At 43.0% G+C, this 23,151-nt stretch overlaps 2 protein-coding genes and 1 pseudogene across 11 annotated transcripts in view; 1 reads left to right on the forward strand and 2 right to left on the reverse strand.

The window, feature by feature from the left end:
- Window positions 1-18,629, forward strand: part of Rnf141 (ring finger protein 141) — a 30,655-nt gene extending 12,026 nt beyond the window's left edge. For 3 of the 4 annotated variants that reach the window (XM_055627292.1, XM_055627293.1, XM_055627291.1), the window contains exons 4-6: window positions 4,960-5,141; window positions 9,630-9,737; window positions 15,443-18,629. In XM_055627292.1, coding sequence (XP_055483267.1) covers window positions 4,960-5,141; window positions 9,630-9,737; window positions 15,443-15,593 — 441 coding nt within the window. In that variant the 3' untranslated portion in view covers window positions 15,594-18,629. The remainder of the gene's footprint in view (window positions 1-4,959; window positions 5,142-9,629; window positions 9,738-15,442) is intronic. The other variant, XM_055627294.1, reaches the window with a different exon arrangement.
- Window positions 13,447-15,097, reverse strand: LOC129691516 (ribosome biogenesis protein NSA2 homolog; annotated as a pseudogene).
- Window positions 18,630-19,750: 1,121 nt separating the features above from the next.
- Ampd3 (adenosine monophosphate deaminase 3) overlaps window positions 19,751-23,151 on the reverse strand; it is a 45,724-nt gene continuing 42,323 nt past the window's right edge. For all 7 annotated transcript variants that reach the window (XM_055627290.1, XM_055627288.1, XM_055627286.1 and 4 more), the window contains 2 exons: window positions 22,120-22,230; window positions 19,751-21,404 (listed from right to left, as the gene is read on the reverse strand). In XM_055627290.1, coding sequence (XP_055483265.1) covers window positions 21,228-21,404; window positions 22,120-22,230 — 288 coding nt within the window. In that variant the 3' untranslated portion in view covers window positions 19,751-21,227. The remainder of the gene's footprint in view (window positions 21,405-22,119; window positions 22,231-23,151) is intronic.

The raw sequence follows: 23,151 nt of genomic DNA on the forward strand, positions 1-23,151 counted from the left end.
GTCTGCTCCTTCTGTCACTTTAATGGTCATCAAATCACAAAACACTCCTTTTAAACTAGTTTAAACAATAGCCATTTATTTTCTCATGCGTCAGCAAATCCTGATATACTGGTTCAAAAGCTGGTCACAGCCCAGCAGATCTCTATAGCCCACTGGTCAATATGCAGCCATACTTCATTCTCTCTCTCTTTCTCTTTCTCTTCCTCTCTTTCTCTCTCTCCCCTCTCCCCACACCTCTCTTCTTCCTTCCCTCCCTCGACATTTAGGGAGGGGAGAATAAAACAGCAGGCATGCCAGCAACTACAGTGGAAACAATGCTTAGACGGTCAGCAACTGTTCCCATCACTCTTATATGTTCAAACTTGATTTTTCCACAGGTCCATCTCAGATACCATCCTATCTGTACTCTCCCTTCACAAGAAGTCTCTTGGCCTTTTCTAAATTCCAGTTTCTACTTCATAGCTAACACTTAACATAAAGGATAGAGTAGTCTTTTTGGACCCTAGCTTCCCAGTGGCTCATTGGGTAGGAACTGTTTTTTGCAACTCTGTATCATGGCTGAAATACTGTGCTTTGCATCCAGCAGCTCAGCTTGTACTGGGTGATCAAACACCTGTTGAAGAGGTACCGTTCTCTGCATGGTCAGCGCCGAGGCTTTGCTTGTGTTTGCTGCGTGTTACCTGAATTATATTTACTCTCCATCCTTATTTCATAAAATGCTCACTCTACAAGCAAGAGACTTTTGTAAACTGTAGAAAACTATCAAATTACATATGTATCAGGCTTCTAATCCCCTGGTTTTCTCCTTTTGATACAAAGTTAATGTTTGGTATTATTATTTACCAAGTTCTTTTTTGCTCCAGTAGCTTTCACTGTGTTACTATATAGTTTAGTTTAAATTATTGTAGTCTATTAAAACTCTTAAAATAAGGTTCTAAGTAGAAAAATGAAAATATTAAAGACAAAGACCGTTAGTGTCTTATTTTGCATTTTTTGCTAGTAAATCTATTCAAAGAATTTATTTGTATTTCTTTGCAAAGAATCTTGAGAAGCCAATATTTGGATTAGAAAGAGTTAAGTCTAGTGTAGAAAAATGACTTGAGGCTAAAAGTGTTATGTTTCTTCTCTTTATTTTTATTTTTTTTCTTTTCAGTAAAAATTCTTTTGGAGTTAATGGTCTGACTGTGTAGCCTAGGCTGTCCTGAAACTCAGTGTTCTGCCTCACAGCCCCAAGTGCTAAGTGTACAAAGTATGTATTCACCACACTTGGCCTGAGAGCTTCGTATTTATGATTCTTAAAAAATTATAAACATTTCTGTTTTAATCTCTGAATTTACAGTAAGACCTTTCTTGTCTGTCTATGCTCTAGAATAGAGCATTATACTCAAAGTCTAATTCATTTTTCTAAAAAAAATCTTAAATTATATTATATATTTGTGGGTATGACATTAGAAAAGTTATTAGATTAATTAAAATTATATACTGGGGCGACTAGAGAGATGGCTCAGCAGTTACAAGCACTTGTTCTTGTAGAGGATCTGGGTTCGATTCCCAGTACTTACATGGTCACTTACGCCATCTGTAACTCTAGTTCCTGGAAATCTGATGGCCGCTTCTGAGCTTCTCAGGCTCCAGGCACATATGTGGCACACATAAATACATTTAGGCAAAACACTGATACAAAGAAAATAAACGTATAACAACCCCAAATTTATGTGCTGAAGTGACTAGTAAGAAAACGTCATGAGAGGGTTGGGGAGAGAGAGTTTAGTCAGCAAAACCCTTGCCATTCAAACATGAAGATTTGAACTCAATCCCCAGAGCCTCCAGTGAAGCCAGGCATAGTGGTGCGCATAGTGGTGTCATCCCAGTACTAGGGAAGGAGACAGGAGGACCTCTAGTGTCCCTGCCAGCCAGCTTAGCCAGGTTAGTAAATTCTGAGCTAACACAAAACCCCATGTCAAAGACACACAGGGCCCAAAGTTGACCTCTGCCCTCCACACATATGCCCTCACATAGAACACACGTACATGTGTGCACAGATACAGATCTTCACGCGTGCCCGACACTCCTTGTGCTTAACCCGAAACCTTGCAGTTGTCCTTTATTTTTCTCCTTTAATGCTCCAGACAGCCCATGTTGAGAATCTAGAGGCCCTCACTCTTTCATGGTGGCCATCGCTTTTCACCAGGAACATTCATCCCCGCTACCTCCCCGATGCTCTCCCTGCTTCTGTTCTGGTATCCCTGTGCATTCCCAGCACAGCAGCCATTCCTCTTCACATTGAAGTGTTACTTGTTATCTCCCAGCATTCCAGTGGCTTCTTGTGTGCTTGTAATGAGTCAACATCATTGTGGCGATGGGCAGAGTTCTGTGTGTTCTGTCACTGCCTCACCTTCTAACCCTGTCTTTCGTCACCGTTCCCTCTGTCTCACCCACTTCTGGCTTCTTGCTGGATTCCTTGAGATTTTCACCAGGTGCACATCTGCAAGGCAGCCTTTACACTACCAGATGTTGCAGCTGTGGTACCTTACCCTCGGGCTTCTGGTTCTTAAATGTAGCTTTTACAGTCGGGGCCTTCCTTGCCCCTCAGCATGCTCTCTCCCTGCCTTATCTTGATTTCCACCCACCCTAGTCTGTGCTTCATTTCTCTTCCCTCTCTGGTGGCCTGCATGTAGCAGCGGATTCTGTGTTATGCACACCATGTCTTTAGTCCCTAGAGCAGTGCACATCGTACCTAGAACACCTGCATTGTGGACACTCAATAAATACAATGAAGAATTCTATGATAAGAACAATTAATGTATGACTCATTTCACTAACACAGTAAGACCCTTATATGAAGGGCCCCATAATTTATTTCTTCTGTATTGTACAGTTCAAAAGAACACTGGACCACTTTCCCCAGCCCTGAACGTTTGTTCTAAAAGCTGCTGTAAATTCCCTGTCATGTTTTACTTGTTTTCTACTTTGTGTATAGTTTTTTTTTTTTAATTGCAAAGAGTCTTATATGTTTGAATCTCCACATAGATACTAGCTCCCCAAAATTTAAACAGGTTTTTGATTATTAGATATGATTCTACATTTTCATGATATGAAATCTGACCCATTCTTGAGTCTCAATATTTTTACTAATTTCTCAGATGGTAAAAAATTAATTAATATTAGTTATAACTTATTTTTATGAAAACACTGCTGTGATAATTTTAAATATATGTACAGTCTGTCTTCTCATTTTTATTTCCATGAGCACATTTCACAATCCTGAGGCTTACTGTCATTCCCTCTTTCCCTCTTCTGTGTTTCTGAGACAATCTCACTGTGACATCCAGCTTCCTGGGTCCTAGGATTGTATTGGTGTGCACCGCCACACACAGCCATTTCATCTCTCTACATTTTCTAACCTCGTAGTTCCATTTATTCTGATGCACGCATAAGATTTCTCCACTTACCTCTGTTCCCACCGTCTTTTGATATTGTTGTTTCTTTGTTTTTACTTTTTGTTTGATTGTTTGCTTTTGAAACAGGGTCTCATTACATAACCCAGGCTGGCCTTCAGCTCATTCTGTGTGCAGGTCGGCCTTAACCTTGAAGCAGTCTTCCTGCCTCAGCCTTCTGTCTGAGGGTTACAGGAGTGTACCACCACTCTTAGCATCATACAGACTTTCTACCATCTTGTCTGCTGAAAAGAAGTCTTTCCTACCTGTAATCAATCTGATTATCTCAACTCTTCAAGAGTATTATATCCTCATTCTACTGATTTTCCTTATTTCAGACATGATATATTCCGATTCTGACATTCTGAAGTCTTATGAAAGTGACCAGACATACACATTATAGAACTATCTCCAGGCCATGGTTCCACTTCATAGGAAATGAAATTTTGTGAAATCTTGAAATTCAGTTACTTTTTATAATTTAATGTAGCATTCTGGCTTTAGTTTAAAAGTACAAAATAGAGGATAAATATATACAAAAAAGGGGACTGAAGAAATAACTCAGTTGTCAGAGTGTACTGTACGAACACAGGGACCTGAGCTTGATTCCCAGAACCTATGTTTTAAAAAACCAAAACAAACACTGAAGCATGCAGCATGCTTGTGATCTTGAGATTGAGGAGGCAGAGACAGGTACATAGATCCCCCGAGGCCTGCTGGTCAGAGAGCCTAGTGAAGTCAACACATTCCACGGCAAGTGAGAGAACTTCAGACAGACAAACATCCGGTGTCCTGAGGAATGATAGCCAAGGTAAACCTCTGGTCTTTGCATACCCTTGCACACCCATGCACACACAAGAATGAGGAGGAAGAGGAAGTAGTCACTATTATCCTTTCAGTTATCACACAATACCAGAAATAAATCCCTTAATTAAAATTATTACCTTGCAGCTGGGTGTGGTGGTATACACCTTCAGTCCCAGCACTCAGAGGGAGACAGAGGCAGGTGGATCACTGTTAGTTCGAGGCTAGCCTGGTCTGAAAAGTGAGTCCAGGCTAGCCAAGTCTATACAGAAAATCCTGTCTCCAAAAACAATAAGAAAAACAACAAAAATTATTAGCTTATAATGGTAGTACATGCATGTAATGCTAGCACTTGGGAGACTGAGGCAGGAGGATCTTGAGTATAGGTCAGGTTGTGACATAGCAAATTTCTGTCTCAAAAAAGAATTAAAACGTCAAAGTGAAAAAATTTTAATAACAGTCTTTAAAACTTGTTTCTCAACTCCAGGAAGGTCACCTTGACATTATCAGCTCCAGACAGGATGCTGCCTGATCAGCCTTTCAAGGTTATTTTAAATGAGAGATGGGAAAATTTAATGAATTCCTGATGAACCCCACAACTGAAGAAAGTGTGTCTGTTCTTTTATTCAGACTCTTAGTTTTTAGGTATATCACAGTGTTTCCTGGGATATTTGACTGAGTATTGTTTCTGTGCCACCTTTTTTCTTTGTCTTTCTAGATTAACAAAAGCAGTGGTATTGTGGAAGCATCGCGGATCATGAATTTATACCAGTTTATTCAGCTTTATAAAGACATCACAAGTCAAGCTGCTGGAGTGTTGGCTCAGAGCTCCACCTCTGAAGAGGCTGAAGAGAACCCGTCCTCTCTGTCGTCCTGTCAGGCTAGTCTGTGGATGGGCAGGTAGGTGACCCAGTTGCAGTGCTAAGCACAGCACCGAGATCAGTGACATTCTCCGGGCTGCGCTGTGACGCTCTCAGTCCTGCTGGCTCAGCCTGGGTATGGCCAGGTCAGTTTTAGGTTATTCTGTCTCCTGCCTTAGTCTAACCTCACAGCAGGAAGTGTCCGTCAGCTCACTCTCCAGGAACTTGCTGTCTGTCTCTTGCAATTAGACAGGAGACACTGGCCAGGTTAGACAGTTCAAACCCTTTTATAAAACTAGGTCCAAGAATCTGGCAAAATCCTTTCAGAAATTATGTGATTGAAAGTTAAATTCATAAGTGTTGTCTCCAGCTCTTGGTGTATACTCAGGAAGGATTCAGCAGGGGTGCACACTGACACCGCATTACCAGGAGGAAGTGACGTCAGCTGGCGTTTGCCTGGCGGTGCTTGTTTACTTAGGCCTCGTATTTACTGTTCTTTCTAATCTTTCCTTCTCCGGTGCTTTCGGTGTGTAAAAGCTCCCTCCTGTTTTGGCCTGCTGTAACATTTAAATCTGTAAATACCTCATTGGAAAAAGACTTCTGTGGTTCCAGGCATGCCATCATTCAGTTTTACTGTGACACGGGTGATGAGATGCAGAATCTGTGTTGATTGTGTTCTTCTTTACCTTTTTTTTGTTTTGTTTTTTAAGACAGGGTTTCTCTGTGTAGCCCTGGCTGTCCTGGACTTACTTGTAGACCAGGCTAGCCTCAGACTCACAGAGATCCTCCTGCCTCTGCCTCCCTGAGTGCTGGGGTTACAGGCGAGCCCCACTGCACCCAGCTGACTGTATCCTTCTTAAAGTTAAGAATGTGTCTGACAGGAGTTTCTCTTTTACTACTTCATTCACAGTTGCATTTTTTGCTTCGTTCTTAATTGACAGGTTTCCACATGCTGTGCTGTGTTGTAGTGAATTATATTTTTCATTTGTGCTTCCCTGTCTAGTAAACCTCCAAGTAGGCTATGTTACCACCCTGCCATGTGAGTTCCACAGTGCTGTAGGCAGTGTGTAGGCTTGTCTTTACCTGCCAAGTCCATATTTCAGAGACAGAGGTCTGACTTCTGTTTCGTTTCTTGTCTGTCTTCAGTGTGGTGATCTTCTTTGAGTATTTTGAAAGCTAAGAGTGGTGTTTACTTACCCCTGTAGCCACACCGCAGCAACTGAAAAGTTCCTGTTGCTGTCATCTTCAGGAAGGTGGTGAAAGTATTGACTAGGAAAAGCAGTTCCAGTGTGTTATGTGAGCCAGCACTTGGCTTCCTGTGTTGTGGGCTTTTAGTGGTATGGGTACCCAGGTTATAGCAGAGGACTTTGCAAGTAGAAGGAGAGCCTGGGGACCTTCGATAGTCCTGTTTCACTTGGATGCATCTTTCTGTTAATGGCTAATGTTTGTTGAGTACTTGCAGTTCATTAAATCCTAATAGTAACTCCACAGGAATACAACTGGTCAGATAAGGAAACAGGTGTAGAAGAATACGTTGGCAAAGCTAAGACCCACGTTTAGCCCATTGCAGCTCAGGGGTTGGGAGGAGGAGCTGGAGACTGGCAAGCTCTGAGGTGCTCTGATGCCACTGATCCTAGGCAACTGTTCTGTTTATGCACTACAATATCAAGTCTGAGTCATATTTCACCAAACCACCTTGGACTACAAGTTGCATTACTGCTAGCCCCATGGCTTTGTGGGACTCACTGCCTCAGAGAAGCAATCCTCTTCACACCCAGAAAGCTTTAACTACCGTGAAAGTTTTCCTTTTGCTTCCTATTCTCAGAGTAGTCTCAGTCTGGCCTTCTGGAGGCAGCACAGCAAAGGTTCTAGAGCCAGTTCCCCTGTGCTCAGCTTAACTCCTCTTTGATCAGTTTTCTCGTCTTTAAAGAGGTTGAAAGCAATGGCTTGTCCCCCGGAGGACTGTTGAATTTGGTGAGTTAATCGATGGGGCATGCAGTGCAGTGCCCACCATATGACGCTGTGTGTGAGTTCACTCCCTGCTAACACGATTACAGCAGATCATTAGAGTGCTCTTGAGTGCCGCGACCATACACTCTGGCAGTCCACCAAACTAGTCCGACCTCTTCTGCCTTCAGATTTTGAAAAATGATCAAGTTCCCGTTGAGTCTTGTTCTCCAGAATGTCTCCAGTCTTTGTTCACATGATTCTTCCTACCCTTAGAGGCTGTCCTGAATGATCTTTATCTGCCTTTCAGGTCTGGGGTAGGAAGCAGCACACTTCCAGCTCCAAGTCATCAGCTAGAGCAATACTCCTTCTTCCCCTTATTCACTGTGCTGCTAGAAAGGTAGCAGACAGTGTGGGCAATGGAGTAGCTTCTTCTGGCAGTCTCTGTGTCTCTGTTCTACTCAGAATACAGTGCTGTTCTTTGTAGCCTTCTGCTCCTAACTCTGAAACTTTCCTGTCAGAACACTCTGTCACTCTGTGTGGAGTCTATTGTATTCTCTGCTGCTGACACCCTCAGGTGAAAATTTGAAGCCCATAAGCAGAAATACTAAGTGGGTGGATCTGGTATGGATCTGAAAAGGTGTTCAGATATCAGTATGTATGTGCTGGTGGATATATGTGTATAAATGTTGATATGTATATTTATGTGTGACTGATGTATGTGTGTATACACAGATGTATGTATGAGTATGCATCTCAGAGCCTCATGCATATAGGTTTTCACCCATTGCACCATTTCAATTTAACAGGCACTCTTCTCTCTATGACTGAAGCAAACATTAATCTGTTACCTCACTCTGTTATGTCTGTTATAATGTTCCTTAAACCAGGCCCTGTCTGTCTCTCCAGTGCGCTGTGAGATATGGTTCTTTCTACCTGGTTTTCCTCTTTCTGGACTGCTCCTTGCTCTCCACTCTCAGAGAAGTCAAAGTCCTGTATCAATGGAGTTCACGCTGCGTCTAGTTTGCCTGTTAGAGCAAATTCATATTTAATATTTTGACATTCAAGAATCAGATCATCATCTGGGCACACATGTCTGTAATCCCAGCACTCAGGGAGGCGGATCTCTGTGAGTTTGAGGCTAACCTAGTCTTCAAAGTGAGTCCAGGACAACCAAGGCTACACAGAGAAACCCTGTTACAAAAATAAAACAACCAGCCAAACAAACAAAATAATCATACCGTCTTTACTATATAATCAGTCTTCTCTCAGTTTAACTCCTGAGCATCATGCAAACTTTTTTTTTTTTTTAAGATTTATTTATTATGTATACAGTGCTCTGCCTGCATCAACACCTGCACACCAGAAAAGGGCAGCGAATCTCATTATATATGGTTATGAGCCATCATGTGGTTGCTGGGAATTGAACTAAGGACCTTTGGAAGAACAGCCAGTGCTCTTAACTTCTGAGCCATCTCTTCAACCTGTATCATGCATCCTTGCGCACGCACACAAACACACACACACACATACACACACGTTTTCATGTTTTGTTTCATGCCTTCATGACTTACTTAATGCTCATAGAATGTTCTCTATTAAAATCCTATGATTTTTTTTCCTCTCACATTTCCAAACGTACTTATTTTACTTGTCACATATTATACATGCTGCACATTTGACATTTGTTTATATTATGTTTAGATCAACAGATTCCAAGTGTTATTGTCATGTCTTACATGCTATGCTGTAAATCCAGCAGACAATGGAAGTTATGTCAGACACAGCTCCTTCCCTTAAGAAGACTGGCTATCCTTTGAAACATTTCATTTAAAACAACGGAAAAGCACAAAGAGTAAAACATTTAAAATCCCTTTTGACCTATGGGGTCACTAACCATGGAACAGCTAAATGCAATTTTAAAATCATTTAATTGAGACAAAATTTGGTTTTGAGAGCAGAAAGAAATGGATATTTTAAGCTGAGCTACTGTAGTTGGAGCTGACTGAACTCTGTGTGCAAAGGAGCATGGCTCCTGTGGTGCTGGCTTGTAGCAGGAGTAGAAGGCTCTTTCCTGGGAGCTCCCTGAGTCTGAGCTGTGCCCCAGCCTTTTTGTGTTCCCTGTGGCATCATATAACTTAAGACTGCACTGCCTCTTCTCTTCTCTGGCACTGTCAGTGCCGTTCTAAGGCCCCGATTACCAGGCACCTTTTTGTCCCTGTGGCAAATAAATTATATACTGATTGATTTCCTATATCTAAACTCAATATGCCTAAAATGGACTGAGTTATTTCAGAAAAACCCAATATGCAGTTTTTGTTCAGATTTTCTTTTCTTTAACTATACAGAATTCTTCTTTTATAGAAAGTCTTTAAGTTTCTTAAAGTTAACCTTAGTGTTTTTTCCCTAACATATTTGCTATCCCCAAAAGATGTTAATTTTGGTCTGCTGTTCGCTTTGCAAGTAAGCCATGCTGTGCTTTATGCTGTGGGTTCTTACTGATGCTTTTTAAAGCAATGAAACAAAGTAGGAAGCCCATGGACAGACACTGTCATTGTCCCAGCTTCGTTTTCATACTCAGGGTGAAGCAGCTGACTGATGAGGAGGAGTGTTGTATCTGCATGGACGGGCGAGCTGACCTCATCCTGCCCTGTGCTCACAGCTTTTGCCAGAAGTGCATTGATAAATGGTAAGTTATCCACTGCCCTCGGGATAGCAGAGGTCAGCGGGACCGTGAATAAACAACTGGCAATACATACACTTCAGTGCGAACCATGAGAGCTTTGCTCTTCAGTACTCTGAGTTTTATGGTATGCTGCCACTAGTTCAAGTATTTTCTTATACCCAATTCTTATGAAATGTGGGGATGTTACTCAGTTTTGACATATTTGTTTTAAGAATCTTGATGCCTGATTTGAATCTAGAATCAAACACTTTTCTTTTTTGCAGCCTTATCTTCTACATAATTCTTTATATGTGTGTGGAGGAATGAATCCTAAGCTGTTGGATCTGGAGGGATGTTAACGTCATTTGTTTACAAGATAATGGAGCCTTTAGGAGAATTTATAATGACATGTAATATCTGAAATATAATTGTTTCAATTTATGTGCACGCTCCTGAAAGCTGCTATCACAGCATGAGGGGCTAATCCATCACTCCCCAGAATCGCCTGAAGCCTGGTGCTTAAGCAGCTGTTAATTGTTTTCATTTGCTAAAAATACTTTGGATTTGCTAGACTTTTGAAAGCAGCACCATACAGACTTCTCTTTGTTGTCTGGCTTCTTTCAGCCAGTATTATTATCTTGAGATTTAACCATGTTGTAAGTGCAGATAAGTGGCAGATAAACCCTTCAATGTATGTTTGTGGACAAGTGTTTTTGTTTTTGTTTTTTTTTTTTTGTTGTTGTTTTTGTTTGTATCTTTTTAATGGACATATACTTTGACTTTTTCTTGGGTAGTTAACTCAAGTGGTCAGACTATATAGCAGGTGTTTCTCAAGAAATTGCCAGCACACTCCCAAAGTAACTATACTTTTTTAAAGTGTTGTTATTTGGTTTGGTCTGGTCTTTGTTTTTTGGGGTTTTTTGTTTGTTTGTTTGTTTTGAGACAAGCTCTTGCAATGTACAGTGCACGTAGATCTCAGCTGGATCTTGTGGCAACCCTCCTGCTTCAAGCTCCCAAATCTGGAATTATAGATGTATGCCACCATGCCTGGCTACTTTTTACCTTTTCTTGTGCCCTCTCCAGTACCATGTAGGTGTTGCACTGACCTTGCCTGTGCTGGCCAGCATTGAAATCAGGCAAGGGTAGGGTCTCTGTGGCTCTCACTAATCCCCTGCTGACTGCTACGTTGCCATCTGTGATCTTAGATGATGGCCTATTTAAGCTTTTACCCATTTCGTTACTGGGAGTTTTGCTTTATCATATGACTTTAAACATATCATCTCCTCCTCTGTGTCTTGTCTTCTTTCTTTTGAGAATGTCTCTGAAGGAGTTTTTTGTTTCAGTGAGGCTAAATTTCAATCTGTGACAGATAAGACCCTATGTATGAAATCTTTTCCTGCTCCAAAGGCACAGAATTAGTAATCTTCTGCAAGTTTGGGGTATCACATTTAAGTCTGTTCTCCATTTTTAGATAATTTGCTGAACGACCATCTTCACTAACCTTTGAAACTTTCTTGAAATCATTGGTTGAGGTGTAAGTCAGTTCTGGACTCTTCTGTTTTTCTTGAGATCTAAGTCTGTTTCACTTTGTCTCATGCCATCCTGGTTTCTGTGCTTTACAAGTCTCCCCTGTCTGAAGGCATGTGGACTGGTCCAGGTGTTTTCATAGGAAGTTTAGGGTTCTTGTATCAAGCTCCACAGGTAAGCCTACAGAGACCTTGAATGATACCATATTGATTACACAGTTTGGGACGGTTGGCTTCTTTATGTGTGGCTAGGCCTCTAATTTCTGCAGGTAGTTTTACAGTGTTCAGTGTTCAGAGCTGGCCTTGGGTATTTCACAGTTTGTGCTATTCTAAATAGTTTTTGTTTGTTGCTAGTACATAAGAAGACAATAAATATTTTTATATTCATTTTATATCTGGAAGTCTTATTACAGTCACTTATTTTTTGCTACCTTTCTTCTGCACATTGTTTTTCAAAGTTACTTTTTCTGATACAAAATTCTAGGCCAGGAGTGTTTTTCCTTTCAGGCTTCAGTGTTGGGCTCCACCTCACCTTATGTTCCTAGGAGCAGCTGTCTCCTCTGGGGCAGTGTGTCTTCTTGTCTCTTCTGGTTGTTGGAAGATCTTTATCTGTTCACTGCTTTAAGCAGCTTGAGTAGGAGGTAGCCTGTGATCATCCCTACCCCCAGTTTCAAAAAGCTAATGGTATTGTTGATATTGGAAAAATTTCAGCCATTGTTTTCTCTAATCTTGTCTGTCCCTTTCCTCTCTTCCCTTGACCTCCATTCCCATGTGTTAGACCCCTGAATTTGTTCTTCATCTGGGCATTCGCTGTGTTGTCACACTTACTAGTGTATTGATGTTTGTTTGCCCTCCCTTCTGTGTTCACTGAATATAGTGGCTCTCTAGTACTTTGACTGTGTGGACTATAGTTACAGCTTTTCATTTATCTGCTAGTTCTAATGTCTTGTCAGTTCTGCATTGTTTTTATCGGTTTTCCTCCTCATGGTGTTTTATAATATTTTCCTGCTGCTTATCTGCCTTCTAGTTTTTTATTAAGCACCAAATGTTGAGGAATTTTACCACAATATTAAACAATTCAATATTGTTTAATATTGAATATTCAAGCTTTGCTTTGGAGTATGGTTTGCTTACTTAGAAGGGCTTTTGACCCTTTGGGGTCCTGCTTTTACAGTTTGTTAGCAGAACCAGGGCAAAGTTTAGTTTTCTTATCCTCGTTCCCCACTGATGACACAATTTCTGCAGAGTGCTCTGCTCCAAGAGTTAGAAGCACTGCCCGATGGCCCCTGTGGCCTTGGCATACATCTCTCGAAGCTTCCACCTCCTGGCATGTGCTCACATGCCCACACTGACGTGCTCTGGTGACAGCCTGCTGTCTCGTGGCACTTGTCTCCACTCTGCAGTGTTCTGCCCTGTGCTCTAGCTGCCTTAGCCTCAGCTGTTTCTTCAGCAGCCTGCCACACCCTCCAAGGTCCCCGACTTCTTTTTCTCAGTCCTGGAAGCTCTCATAGGGCAGCTGGCTTACAACCACAGGCTCCCTTTGCTTCTCACCTGTCTAGAGTCACATTCTTGCTTGGTTTCCAGTATTTTATATGAAATTCCATCTAACACCGTTTTTCTGGACATTGTGTCCTGTGTGTTAGTTGATTTAAGTGGGAAGATATATCTGGTTCCTGTTGGCCAGAAGCAGAAATTGACTACTTTTAAATTGTGATGTTTTATGTACAAAAGAGCACATAGAATTATCTTGTAAATCATCTCTGGGGAAACCGAAATCAACCAAATAATGTATGCCAACTCTAAATTTCACATCTCGCTTTTGGAATCAGTTTCTCAGTTTTTGTACAGAAGCCAAACTGCAGTTATTTTGGTTATTTTGGCCCTAGATTTCCCTGGGAGAAGAGAAAAACATTGTCTTTTCCTTTCATAATGTGTTTCCAGCTCAGATACAGTTCTTTAAGTTTCCAAAGTAGTATTCGATGAAAGAAATCCCTTTGAAAAACATAATCTTAAGTAATCATATATGTACTCTGTGTCAGAAGATTTATTACCCTGCATTTAGGTGGCATCTCTTGTCTTAAACCTCAAATGCTCTGTCTGTGCACAATTTCCTTAAGTTTTCTTGGTTTTGAATCAAAGGAACTTTTTACCTGACTTTTTTTTGAAGACTGACTGTAAAACTGGGCAGTTTTCTTTTTCTTTACAATTTAATAACTACTTCCTGATGACTGCCCATGGGGTAAGGCTGCTTGGTAGTTGAGAAGGACCACAGCGATGGTGTTTGCCTGGTGTGTAGTCTTTGGGAGTGGCTGGAGTGACCTGTATGAAGTCGCTGTCAAAGCCGTACATGCACCCATCGTTTTCAGGACTGTTGGTAATTTGGGCATATTTTCCCCAAATAACCTTGCCTCCTTGTGTCACAACTTGCCCACATTGACTTTAATAACTGTACCTTTGGTGCTTACGCCCGGAGTTGTTTATAATGGGATGATGGATTCTTTTTCGCACCAAGTATTAGCAGGCAAAAAGTAGCTTTCAGCTCAGGATGTGTGATGTGGGCTTTTTTTGAAACGCAGGCCCGTTGGCCTGATGAACCTTTTATATTTAGGTCGTTGTCTTGTAAAACCATCACCAACAAATCAGACTTTAGCAACCATTCTCTTCCACGCCTTTTTTTCTCTTTCCTACTGGAATAACTGCCAATACTTCTGTTTCTCCTTGGGCACATTGGCTGGAGGGACTTCCCTTTTCTCCGCTTTCTCTTTCCATTTCTGGTTAACCCTGCTGGAAAGCACTTTTGCTCTGACTGTCCCTCTGTATCCAGCAGGTAGGCAGGTACTGCTCCCTGAGGAGTCTTTCCATCATTTTTCTGTGTGGTTTTCTCTTTTCATGCATCTTAATAGTCTTTTTTATTTGTATTTTCTTGGCATGGCGCTGTTTATGGTAGAGCTTAGCCTTCAGACCAATCTTTTTTCCCCGTCTTTGAATGTTCACGGGCCTCCTCGCCTTCTTTCTCTTTTTCTCATGGTAACCCAAACGATACTCACACTGTAATTCACTGTGTCCATTTTGTGGTATGATGACTGCTGGGGAGCAGCCGTCCCTGACTTCCTGGACTGGCCCACATGCCCACCTTGCACAGGCCACAACCTTTTTATCAGACCTTTAATTGTAAGTAATGGCTCAGAATTCTTTTATTTTGCTGTGTGTGGCGGTGCACACCTTTAATTTCAGCACTTAAGGAAGCAGATCTCTGTGAGTTCAAAGCCAGCCTGCTCTACATAGCAAGTTCTGGGCCAGCCAGGACTACATAAAGACTATTTAAAAAAAAAAAAAATGGCTTTGGGGCTGGAGACGGTGAAGAGCTCTGTCTGCTCTTCTAGAGGTTCCTGAGTTCAATTCCCAGCAACCACATGGTGGCTCACAACCATCTATAATGTGCTCTGATATCCCTTCTGGCATGCAGATGTACATGCAGATAGAACATTCATATGCATAAAAATAAGTAAATACATTTTTAAAAATGGCTTTGATTACTCAGAGTAATAATTAGTAATACCCTTTGCTGCTAAGTGTGTCTACCACTGGCCAAACATGAGTCTCAAGGTACAGTGGCTTCCACTTAAATAAAAATAAATATTTAAACTTTAATACTTTACACTTTGACCAAGTCTCCCTCTGCTGAGAGGGAGCGTCCCCTTAGGACACATAAGGAATTTTTATTCTAAAGAAAAACCTATTTGGGTGCAGAAATAAGAACTAAAGATGCCGACTGGTGTTAGCAGACAAGATGCGGGAACTAGGTGTCTTTCTGCTGGAGATTAGTTAGGTACTTTGCAGCATATCCATGCAATACATGTTTTTAACAAAGAATAAAGTTAAGTCCCAGCACTGAGCAGGCCGACAGAAGGAAGATGGCAAGTTCTAGGCCAGCCTAGGTGGCTACTCAAAGAAAAAACAAAAACCCAGAAGACTAAAATTATATACACCAGTATATAATGGTTTATAAAATATGTGACTAGTACAAGAACAGTGAGACACATACATACTTGCTCTTTTCCTACAACTGGTTGACCCTGGCAAAGAGAACTAAATGTTGGGATGAAGAGAAAGATGAATTCTGAACTGTATACTTTATGTTGTTTGTACTTTTCAAACTAGAAAAAAAGAAAACAAACCTGTTTTGCTTGGAATCCCTGACAGGAGTGACCGACACAGGAACTGCCCCATTTGTCGCCTACAGATGACTGGAGCAAATGAATCGTGGGTGGTGTCGGATGCACCCACTGAAGATGACATGGCTAACTATATTCTGAACATGGCTGATGAGGCAGGCCAGCCCCACCGGCCGTGACTTGGGGGAAGACTCTTCTGTTCTCGTGAACTACAAATACACTGTGGTCATAGAGGAGGAATGGAGGGACGTTGTGGCACACACAGAAAGATCAGTTTTTCTACTCTCTTATTTTTGCTATTCTGATAATATCTCCCATTCTTAAATAAAATCCCATGTCTTCCTGTGTGGTGGGCTACAGTTTGCTACTGTTTGGCCAGATTTCCCACAGTCCACCTGTTCTGTGTTGCTCTTGAGCCCTTTGCTACACAGATAGCAGCAATACTTGATACTACTGCTTTTCAGGGAGGGAGGGAGGGACAGAGGGAGGGAGTGGTCTGGCATCTTTTTAGTTAGGTTTAAAATTCAGGGTGTTGAAAGTTGTAGCCATCTGAGATAAACAACTGAAACTAATGTCTCAGCGGGAACCTGAGGCTCTGCCCCCTTGTGGTTCGTTCTGGATCCTTCAAGACCCTGGCCTAACTGCTTCCTGATTTTATATGACTTCTGCAGAGGCTTCTGAACTTCTCATGTTGCCAGGCTGCAGCGTCCAGAGAAGGACTGTGAGATGGGGACTTGTCTCCCAAATGGACTTTACTGAAAGGATCTTCATGGCTGTTTAGAAATGCATCTCAGACCTTGGTAGATGTCCGATGGGTTTTTCATAATGCCCATGTCAGGTGGGTTTTCAGAAGGAAATTTTTCTTTATGGCAACACATTTTACATTTCCAGGTTACACTGAGCTAGAGTGCATTCACTGTAGGTAAAGGCACCTTTCTGAGGCTTCGGTTTCCTCAAGTCTCTCAACAAAAGAAGATCAGGTAAAGCCCTTCGCCATGCATTAGTAAAGCCCGAAAATCCAGACCTCGATTGGCTTTCTTCCCATTTCTCGGTGCTCTTCAAGAGTCTGAAGAGAATGCAGTAATAGGAGTGCGGCCTCAGCTGACCTTGGCAGTGGCTCATGCTAATGTGAGCAGCCTCTGGTAAAGCTGGGGCGAGAATCAAGTCCCTTTAAGAAATTTTAGTATCCATAGAAATCCTCTCACTGATTCTTGCAAATGTTCCTGTTTTCCTAAGTACAGAAATACACAATTGATGTTGCTGCTTACTGATTTTTGGTTGATTTTATGAGCATGCAAATAAAATCCCTTTTAAAAAAACAAAAAAAAAATAAAAACCTCATTCTGCCCCAAATACTGAAGGCTTAAGTAGTCTACTGGCTGTCTGACAGGCTGGTGAAGTTCCAGATGCCTGTGGTGAGGGTGTGGGGCAAGTACTGGGCCGTCCTGTCGTATCTTAGCCGTGCACTTGATGACCTGAGAAAGTCTTACTCTGAGGTTGTAGTTGTGATCTTTCAAACATTAGCAGTGAAACCTCTTTCAAATAAATTCTGAGATCCGTATGCACTGAGTGCATGCACACATGCTACCACGTTGTATAAAAGTGACATTTTATTCAGAGAGGTTTTCTTAAATAACTCACATAGTGCGACCACTATCAGGTCAGTACATGAAAACGTCATGTTGCATTGGGGGTACGGTTTCATTAGAATTTATGTGATCAAAGCTTTTGTTTTGTAAAAATGAGAATTCGGGGCTAGGGGTATAGCTCAGTTGGTAGAGTGCTCGCCTAGCATACATGAAGCCCTGGGTTCCATCCTAACACTGCATGAATGCAGACCGTCCCGGTGCTGCACCCCTGCAGCCCCAGCACTGAGAGGAGGAAGCAGGAAGACCAGAAGTTTCAGGTCATCCTCAGCTACATAGTGAGTTGAAGGCTAGCCTGGGCTATATTGTAACCCTGTTTCAAGAAGAATGGGGGGAGGCTGGAGAGAAGGCGCAGTGGTTAAGAGCACTGGCTATTCCTGCAGAAGACCAGAGTTCAAGCCCCAGCACCCACACTGGTGGCTCACAGCCACCTGTAACTCCAGCTCCAGGGGATTCAGCACCCTCTTCTGACCTCCTAGAGCTCCCACACATATGTCACATACACACTAGCAAAAATAAATCTTTAAAGCATTTTAAAATTGATATTTGCAGATGGTCCAACCTCCTCTGTTGATTATCAAGTGCTCCATGGAACATATTTTTTAAACCTTGGGATAAGTAACCCTCTGAGCCCTCCAGCCCTAAACTTGTCAGTTGTCCTTTTGGATTGCACTTGCTGGGTTTAGTTCAAGTTGCCTAATTTTAAAATGTTTCTGAAATGAATAACGTAGCTTTATTGGTTGGAGGTATTTCCAGCAGTAGTCAATGCTTCTCTTCCCCCAGAATCCTTCACTTTTGAAAGGACTTGATTTTGCTCACAGTCCCTTTCTTGAAGTGTGTGCTCCAAGATACTAAATGATCTACTGTGAAATGTTAGTGTCTGCATTTGCCTTATCAAGTCAGTGAGCAGAGTTCCTTTGAACCATTCCTTTGAAATGGGTGGCAATTCTTCAGCCGTGAACGGTAGGTAGGGTCTGCTGCAGTATCTAATCGTAGAAGTTGTGAATTTGTCTCATTAGTAAAATGTACACTTTTTGTACTCTGTACAGCTTGTCTTTTTAAACCAAGTATACAAAAGCATTTACCATGGTGGGAAATTGTGTGCCTTCGGAGATGTGTGAACTGCCCTTTACTCTTGTTTTTATAAATCGTCTGTCAGTGCTGTGCTCACTCAGTAACAGCAGGTTGACTTGACTACTGTAGACACGGGGTTTCAAAAAAAAAAAAAGAGTCTGACTGTGTACTGATGTGAAGGCTGAGAACAACAGAACCTGTTTTATTCTTAGGAGAAACTGATACAATGTGCAATAAGTAAACTTTGCAGTTGAACATTAGCTAATAACTAAAAAGACTTTTGCTTATGTGATTTCACATTCTTATATACTAAATATTTATATTTATTAGAGGACTGTTTTATATTGTGGTGTGGGGGTCATGGTGTTTGTGTGCTATTTTGAGATGATTTTGTTGTATTAATCTGTATATGGGTAATAAGGCTGCTTGGAAACCTTTTGGTTCCTGATTTTTAACACTGGAAAGTTCATTAAATGATAGTCTGAATAATTTGCATTCAGAAGTGTTGGGAGTTTCCTTGCTTTCGGGGAGGGGGTTACTTCTCAACTGAAGCTCACTTTTTCTGTCCTCTCCCCACACTTATGAGGGGCAACACAATGGCAGTACCAAGGCCTGGTGTGACTCTGGCGGGCTCTTCTGTCCTACTACCCATTAGACCGAATAAAGGACTCTGCGCTATGCTCTGGCAGTTCTGGGCTTTCCGTGTCATTAGAGAAGTGCCTTTGAGTCCTGGTGCCGAAGAGGGAAAGCAGGAGGTGGCTGCTTAGGGTCGAATTTGCTGGCATCTGTCAGCCATACTATGCAGAAAGACTGCTATATCAAAAGCACAAAAGCTCCTCAAATATACTTTGCTAAATAGGACACTCTGTAGTCTTAGCTCTTCCTTGTCTTCTGTTTTACAGACTGTCCCTTAAAGATGAGGGTACAGGAGCCCTGTGTGTCTGTAGCATGTGCCCCTTTTCCTGGCATTATGGTTATTCTGATAGTCTCAGTACAGACACAACATTTAGGTGCACCACAACCAGTCACCTTTCATCTGTGTTTAAGACCCAAAGAAAGATGAGTATCGTTTCATGAGCCCACCCCTCAGCAAGCGTTAGCTACTGAGAAAGCCAGACAGGCATACTCTCAAACCTGCTTTTATTCAAGACAAAAGTGCCGGTTCACCAGGAGGGGAGATGGTGCTGCTTTTCAATGGTACAACTCAGGGATAGAAGGCAACCATCCTTAGGTGTAGCCAGCAAGCACTGCCTGGAGAACTGTCCCTTCAGAAACCTGGGCCTGTATACTGTCGAACAAGCAAAGGGCAGTGAGCTCCCCTCCACCCCAAGATGGTCAGCGAAATACACGGATGTAAGAAAATGAAGGGCTGGAGAGACAGGTGTCTGAGGAGCTTCCCAGACAAGTAAACCCAGCACGTGCTGGTGAACAGACGAAGACAACATTGACGGAAGAACGCTGTGGGCAGGGCAGAAGCTGCACAGGCGCTGGCTATGGCAGCAAGGACCTGAGCTTTGCTTGCAAAGTCTGGGGTTTTCCTGTGAATGCCCTTCACTTCTCACAGCTTTTCGCATACCCCGACTTAAAAGTAAAACACACATTTGCTCTGTTGAGTCACAGTCCTAGCAGACTTTATTTGGAGTTTTGTTTTTTTTTTTTTTTAAAAAAAAAAAAAGTATTTGATACAATGAAAAACTGTACAATACTTGCTATGTTTGGGCAAATGTATACAAATGGAGGCTTTTCAAAAATAGTCCCTCATAATGACAGGTTTTCATTCAATTTCATAATCAGCCATATACGATGGTATGTATATTTGCCTAGTAAAAGGATGACATGGTTCCATAAGCTGTGTTGACCACTGGAAGAATGACAGTCACAGGACGAGATAATCTAGAATTAAATGAGCATCTTCCAGGGAAAATTAGGTTCATCTAACTGTGATTCAGAAGGACTTCCTGCCTTGTGAGTAGTTAGGAAGGTCTTTGAACATTATTGAGTATTCTGCACATACAGATGCCAAAAGAGAAAGTCATTCAATTATTTCATAAGTATTTATTGAGCACCTACTATGTTCTAGGCACTAGTAACAAAGATGAGTAGTCTGATAAAGCTTAACTCCACATAGATCTTAAAAACTTTATACTTGGTTCCTGGGACCATGATGGCGTCTGAAGAAATCTGCTTTAAACTAAAATGCACTGTGTTAAAGTGATTTTTAAAAATGTAAAATCTGTGAAGCCTAAAGGAAGAATGGGGAAAGACTGGACCAGGAACCTAGTTCTCGTCCTGTGTGTCCTTAAGCACATCTCACTGCCCTGAGGAGTCCCTGGTCTGACCCTGGAGGATGTGGTAACAGCTACAATGATAGGATATTAGAGCCAGCAAGAACAGAGGGCCTTGCTTTCCAGAGGCCCCCATTAAAGGAAACTAGGAAACAGCCCAGAGTCTCCCCCTGATTCTTCCCTGCTCTGGACTGGTCCATGAGAACATCTGAGATGACTCACTGAGTCCTAGAGGAGGAAAAGACCACCGCAGCAGGGGTGGCCTCAGTGGGTGTGTGCGGCTTCCTAACTAGCAAGGGAGGAGGGTGCTAACCAGATCAAGAAATTCATTTCAAAAATGCACAAATCAACGGGAGCCTCGGACTGTCTCTCAAGGTAGCCCCTTTATGAAAGGGAGCTTTGAGGGATGCTTAAGGCAGGCAGCCAGCCAGGTGCCATATGAGAACCACCCTGCAGGACCTGAGAGGAATGTGGTGGACACTTCGCAGGCCTCTGTGCCTCTTGCATTAAGCCTTGCAAAGTCCCAAGCCCGACCACGTAAGCACTGCCAATCACAAGAGACGTGGACAATCTGGAACAAGTATACACAAGTGCCAGCTCCCAGACCCCCATGGGAGGTGGCTGGCTTCTGGCTCAGAAATGCTAACAAAGTGGGCATGGTCATAAAGGGCAACCAAACTTGGGAGCTTGAGATTTCTTCAGAGGCGCCCTCATCACAGGTGAAAGCCCTAGTCTGAGCTCTCGGCCACCATCAGCCCCAGCAGATGTGAAAATAAATCAAAAGGTGAAAGTGTGTGGAGCGCTGGGCCTATTTGGTCAGGGCCGTGATCTCCTCTGACTTCATGGCATCAGACAGAAAGCTGAGCTCGTTGCACAGGGTCTCGTAGCGGAATGCCATCCGGATCTGTGCGACATTTGTCTTTCGGATATCATTGCCCTCCGGTCCTTCTTTGTAATAATTCTGTCCCAAAAACTTCTGCTTCTCCTGTAGGCCAAGAGAAAGATCAGTGAGACCAGATTTCTATGTCTGCACAGGAAGCTTTGACACGAGCTCCAGCCCAAGAGCCTCAGTGGAGACATCCTCCTCCCATGGGACTCCAAATCTCTCTGGACCTCCATGTTGTGACCCTGACCACTTGGTCATTCCCTTCATTGTTGTGAAAGGGAAGGAAGGAGAATTGCAAAACTGAAGGGTGCTGAGAGGTAATGCGGGCAGGCAGTCATGTTTCTGGGGAGACCGGATCCCAGAACAACTCACATACGACTTAGTCCTTTAACTGTCATTTCCCAAGACCATGTCAAGCTGCCTCTTCCTTATTAGATGCCCAGGTTTTCAGTGTCAGCACCACGTCACATTCTTAAAGGAACCACACAGAAGCACTGAGTCCTATGTGCACTGCCTGCTCTGCGCCGGCACTATTGTAGGGCCTGGGGACATAGCACGGAGTGGGCCTCTGTACTCAACTCTCGTTACGCAAAAACCCACAAGGAAATGCATGGCACGGTATCTGCAAGCTACAGGAAAAATAAGGAGAAAGAACAGCCAGGGAAGGCCTCTGTGAGGGCAGATCTGAGATAGATGAGGGGCAGCCATGATGACCGCCAAGGTTTCTCTCGGAGCCTGAGCGTCCCTGCCCCTGACCTGGCACCCTGTGCACAGCGCTCGGTGCTTACTTAAGGCAGGAGGGACAGTCACGCACCTGATGGGAGAGGCCACTCTGCAGCACGCTGTTCCTGGCGATCTCACACAGGTCGCAGGTGCTGAGCTTCCACACTTGGGCCGCGATGGCGTACTCCTCCATGAGCGCCTCCTGGCCCCGCCCCGGAGCACACGGTTAGATGAGCCCACACTCCAGCTTTGCAACAACACAAAACTCCTCTCCGGGGCTTGCCCTGACTCCCTCACCCCTGGACCACTAAACAAGATCATGCCTTAAACTCCAAATCCCTGAGAGCCGTGTGTGTGCAACTGTGGGTCACCAAACAGAGTCGGGGCGCTTCTGGATTTGTTTGCTCCCCAGCACTGAGGGCCTAGAGTGTCAGAAAGCTGGAGCCCTGCTCTCCTGAGGTCGATATAAGAGCAAACCAGACAAAACAAGGATCTGTGAAGGCCCCTTAAGTAAATGTAGGAGCAAACCAGACAAGGATCTGTGAGCGGGACAGCTCCCCAAGGCAGCAGCCTGACATTGACCAATGAAATGATGGCCAGTTTGACAGAAAAACAGAGTAAACTGTGACATTCAGTAAGAACAAGAAAGCCTCCGTGTGGGAGATGGTGCAATTAGTCCCTAAGGGGCTGGGTTTAGCAAGGCCCTGATTTATCTTCTGGCTGGGAACCGCTTGCCCATCCATTTCCAGCCCTTCTTTACCGCCTTATCGCCTTGAGCTGAGGATCTTAAAAGTGTGCTGCAAAGACCCCTGAGACCCAGAAACCTTTTGTCAACTCCATTTGCCAACTATGTGGCTGCCGTGATTCAGGTTTGCTTTCGCGTGCTTTTCCACAAACTGAATGCAGAGGCGGAGATGGGGCTCAGCTGTCTTCCATTAGATGAGACATTAAAGCAAACTGCAGAACAATGCCACTCCTCTCGGGATTTCAGTTTTGGGAAATAGTTATTTTCATAACTTTTTATTTTTTGCTATTTATACAATACTTAATGATTCTGTTACTATTTTGGAGTGGGTGGACGGTGTATGGGGTGGGTGGATGGGAGGGTTTGAGTGGGTGTGGG

This window comes from Psammomys obesus, unplaced genomic scaffold (assembly GCF_907164565.1).
Source record: "Psammomys obesus unplaced genomic scaffold, mPsaObe1.curated_primary_1811, whole genome shotgun sequence".
In the NCBI taxonomy this organism is placed as follows: Eukaryota; Metazoa; Chordata; class Mammalia; order Rodentia; family Muridae; genus Psammomys; species Psammomys obesus.